The sequence below is a fragment of the Gastrolobium bilobum genome, unplaced genomic scaffold (genome assembly GCF_033153095.1).
Source record: "Gastrolobium bilobum isolate Gb01-03AN ecotype WA unplaced genomic scaffold, APGP_CSIRO_Gbil_v1 utg54411, whole genome shotgun sequence".
Taxonomy (NCBI): domain Eukaryota; kingdom Viridiplantae; phylum Streptophyta; class Magnoliopsida; order Fabales; family Fabaceae; genus Gastrolobium; species Gastrolobium bilobum.
In genome coordinates this window covers 20780-25252 of record NW_026897878.1, presented here as the reverse complement: position 1 = coordinate 25252, position 4473 = coordinate 20780, and the positions used below count along the sequence as shown (strand labels likewise).

The 4473-nt window shown below is 39.9% G+C and overlaps 1 protein-coding gene across 1 annotated transcript; it reads right to left on the bottom strand.

Moving 5' to 3' along the window:
* Positions 1-3343: 3343 nt before the first annotated feature.
* LOC133311071 (uncharacterized) lies at positions 3344-3724 on the bottom strand. The gene has a single exon (XM_061512084.1). The coding sequence runs from the start codon at positions 3722-3724 to the stop codon at positions 3344-3346; it is 381 nt and encodes a 126-aa protein (XP_061368068.1).
* Between the last annotated feature and the right edge of the window lie 749 nt (positions 3725-4473).

Below are 4473 nucleotides of genomic sequence, written 5' to 3'. Positions count from 1 at the left end.
GAGGAGAGGTTACACCTTTCAGATGGATGGTGAGGATGATGTAGTGACCGCTGATGAGCCGCTCACTTTTGATGGGATTCATTTTTCCGATTTTCAGTCCTACAACTGAGCAGCATTCGTGACCACCATCCTTCGTCCCAGGACTGCACGGACCAACCTGGTCTGAATCTTAGCCAAGAAGCTGAGTATCTCCGCCCGCATCCTATTATATGTGATATCTCATATCATTCTCCCTAGGCATTCTAATCATGCCATTGTTCAGGAGAGTGATTTGTTCACCATGTGGGCTATCCGTACTCAGCTCCCTGTTGGGTGGTTTGCTGATGGTGGAAAAATATAAGTTCTGATAGGGGACGTTCCTCTGTTCTTGCAGAACACAGATTCATCCCTTAGTTCCAACCCAAGTGCACAAGTGCATGCATCAAGTAATAAAGGGAGTATTAATGCCCAAATTATTGTTCCCACGAGGATAGAGTGCTAATTATTGTTTTATCACTGTTTATAAAGAGTGAAAATGAGAAGAAAAGTTAGTAAATGAACTGTCTGGTCAAACGTTCCCTACTGTCTTGACAATGTTCCTCAGGAACAGTAGGTTCAATTCAATGGCAAATAGTTGCTCGCTGCATTATGTATGTGATCCTTCATGTTTAGAAGAAGGTGAGATAACAATCATTGGAGTTTTTATAAGTACTAAATAAAATAAAATAAAACTACTAAAACAGAAATAACTATAATCATGAGACAACATGGTGGTGGTTAAAACAGTTTAACAGAAGGAACAGATTCACTGCTTCACTCTTAAAGGGGCTGTTTTTTCTGCTCAAGACTTAGCACCTTTTGGCTTTGTCCCAGTTTCTTTGCCTGCCAACTCTGATTCCTCAGCTCATGATCTAGATGGCTCACAAGTTTCCATATTCCTACGGCTCCCTTGACTCCAACAGGTACTTAGTTCAGAACTTTAAAATGGACGAGTTGGCCCATTATTCCTAAAGTGACCAGTAGCATTTTTTCCGTGACATCTACCTTCCTCCAATGGCTAAGCTGTCTGAAATCCCTTCCTTATGGAAGTTCCTTTCTCAGTATGTACCCAATTTCCATTGGCACACAATGAATATAGCTTACTTAGCCAAAGAAATACAAAAAGCTTCGGTCAAGAGTTTTGAAAACAGTTCTTTAAGAGTTTCACAGTCTACCCGTCCCACAGATAGTTCAGCTCATGGCTGATCATTTAAACATAATTATTCTCAACTGAGATCACATAGACCCGAGATTCAGTTAAGAGATAACGATTAGAACAAAGGGAAAAACACTTATATTAATTTAAAAGACAGTTTACAAAAAGAAACAGAAAATGGAGAAAGATGGGTATTTGCTCGTGAGGAGTCTTGATGGTTGTTTACAGAGAAGAGAAGAGGGGTTGTCACTTAACTACAGTTACAACTTAAAATTAAACTAAGTTACTAACTACTACTAAGTGATCTCTTCCTTTCGGACTGCAAACCCTCCAGGATTCGATGATGTTTTTGTGTGAGGGTGGTCCAATTTATAGCTGGAAGAGGAGTGGAAGACTGTAATTCCTTTGGAGCTAGTTGCTTGAATGAGGGGACGGGACTGTGGCAGCAGAGTGTGAAGCTTGCGTGAATTGCTGAATGGAACAAGTTTTGGTGATGATTAGCCGTTGTTTGCAGACCTTCCCATGTTTTGCTTCTGTTTGCAGCCAATGAGAACTCTTGATTCTCTGCTCTTCACGTTTCTAGCTGCTCAGTTGGTGCACCGCCTTGCTTTATAGAAGTTTTTAACTCTACGTTACCTGCAAAGTGTACATAAGCATTAAATGAATGGAGCAGGTGCATTAAATGTGTCTCATTCCGTTCCCCTTTTAATATATTTTAAAGGAATACGTTACCATCCGTTCCCCCACTGTGTTTTTTTCACAAATGTGTAAAATAAGTGATTTTCATGCTGAAGTTGCTCATCAGATGAGGGAACATATGGTATTTTGCCATCAAAATGGGCTTAGATGGGAACGAATTTACGTCCCATCAAACACCCCAAAACTAAACTGTTGGTTGTCCTCAAACAACTCAGAAATATTGTATTGGTCTGCCCAATTTAAAAGAATAGCATAACAGAAAGGAACTTGAGCCAGTGAGCAACCATGAACTTTTCAGAAAATGAACTACTCTCCATAGTAAACAGTGAGAGGATTCTGTCCCCAAATAAGAGAAGGTTGCTGATCTTTTGTCTCACTGTCACTCATGGGTTGGTGTTTGCTCTGTCCATTCCTGGATGTGATTCTTCAGAACTTTCCTTTTGCTACGTTCTTATGAAGTACAACTGTCTTCCGTTCCAAGGATTCTTTGATGGGTAAGTGTTTGGAAATGTGGAGGAAGTGGTGGCCTGATTTGTGGGATCAAGGAACATTTAGCTTTTGTGCCTTTGAACTTGGACTTTTTCTGTTTTGAGGGAACATCTTTTCTTGAACCTTTTTCCCCCTTTGGAGGAAGGTTTTCTGGTTTTTCTTGAATTCTTTTGAATGGTTGTTCCCCTTTTTCTTTGCTTTTCTTCTGTCCTTTTTTTGTTCATTATTGAGTACGTTCCTTGTTCTTTCTGATTGACCAGATGGTGTATGATGGAGGTGAGGTGAGTGTGTGATTCTGTCTTGATCCTTGACAGCAGAATTCATCTGTCTTCAGCAGTTCTTACATCATTAAGGAAAGCTGAGAAGTTTCATTGTGGTTACACCTCAGGAACGCTCTCAAAAGTAGGTGTTTGGCATTTTTCCGCTCCTTACCAGTTTGAGTTCACACAGATCAACTTCTTTCAAAAATCTGAGGATTAAATTCCCTGCACTGTTTCTATTTTCAAGTACTCAGAGAAAGAACAAGCATGATTAGTCAGTGATTTGTGTTTCATGTATGTTAGTTAATCCAAAAGAATTGGACAGTCTTAATACTATAATTGAAATGCATGCATATACCAAACAGTTTGATCAAAAAAAGTCTTTTCTATTTCAAAAAGATTAATTACAAGGGAACAGAAAGAAACTAAATTAAAAACAGAATTGAAAACTAAACTAAGCTAAGATAGATAGGAGGGTTTTCTCCTTTTCATTGTGGAGGTGTGGTTAGGGACCACCCCAAAACTATGTTCCTGGAACGGAACGTACTTTATTTGGACTTTTTGGAGAGGAACATCAGACGTTCCCTCCTTTTTGGGAGCTATGTGGTTATGGATAACCACCCCAAAACTTTGCTCTTTGTCAGAGAGCAAATGTATCTACTGGGTTGCCTCCCAGTCAGCACTTAGTTTAATGTCTTTAGCTAGACATGGTACTTACCTCTCAAAGGGATTCAGAAAGAGGGATACTTTCCTCTTTTTCATCAAAGGTTTCATCATTGTATAGTTTTAACCTGTGCCCATTTACCTTGAAGGAACGACCATGTTCTGAACCTTGGATTTCAAAAGTTCCATTTCCTGCATCGTTAACAATTTGATATGGCCCAGTCCATCTTGATTTGAGTTTACCTGGGAACAATCTGAGTCTGGAGTTGAAGAGTAGCACCTTCTGACCGATTTTGAGATCTCTGTTCCTGATCCTTTTATCGTGCCACTTCTTCATCTTCTCCTTGTACAATTTATGATTTTCGTGTGTGTTCCCTCTGAACTTCTCTAATTCTTCGAGTTGCAGCAATCTCTTCTCTCCAGCTGTTTTTTCATCCATGTTGAGGGTTTGGACTGCCCAGTAAGCCTTGTGCTCCAGTTCGAGGGGGAGGTGGCAAGCTTTGCCAAATATCAATCTGTATGGGGAACACCCTAAGGGTGTTCTATATGCTGTTCTGTAAGCCCATAATGCCTCTCTAACTTGAGAGACCAGTCTTTTCGAGAAAGATCAACTACCTTCTCTAAAATTCTCTTAACCTCTCGGTTAGAGACTTCAATGAGACCACTGGTTTGTGGATGATATGGGCTTGCAACTTTGTGTTTGACTCAATATTTCTCCAACAACTTCTCAAGTTGGCAGTTGATGAAATTTTTCCCTCCGTCGCTGATGAGACAACGTGGGGTTCCATATCTGGTTAATATGTTCCTCTTTAAAAATTTTATAACCACCTTAGCATCATTAGTGGGTAAAACAACTGCTTCTACCCACTTGCTTACATAATCTATAACCATTAATATGAATTTGTTCCCACACGAAGGAGGAAAAGGTCCCATGAAATCATTGCCCCAAACATCAAATAATTCAACTTCTAGGATCGGATTGAGGGGCATTTCATTTTGTTTAGTCAAGTTACCTTCTCTTTGACATTTATCACAATTTTTTGCATATTGAAGTGCATCTTTAAAAAGGGAAGGCCAGAAGAAACCTGATTGAAGAACCTTGGAGGCAGTCCTGATTCCTCCTAGATGTCTTCCATATGGGGACGAATGGCAGTGTTGAAGGATTTGAGGTTGTTCTTCTTTTGGGAC

Coding starts and splice junctions, on each gene's coding strand:
- LOC133311071 (XM_061512084.1), bottom strand. CDS start 3,724: ATGGATGAAAAAACAGCTGGAGAGAAGAGATTGCTGCAACTCGAAGAA.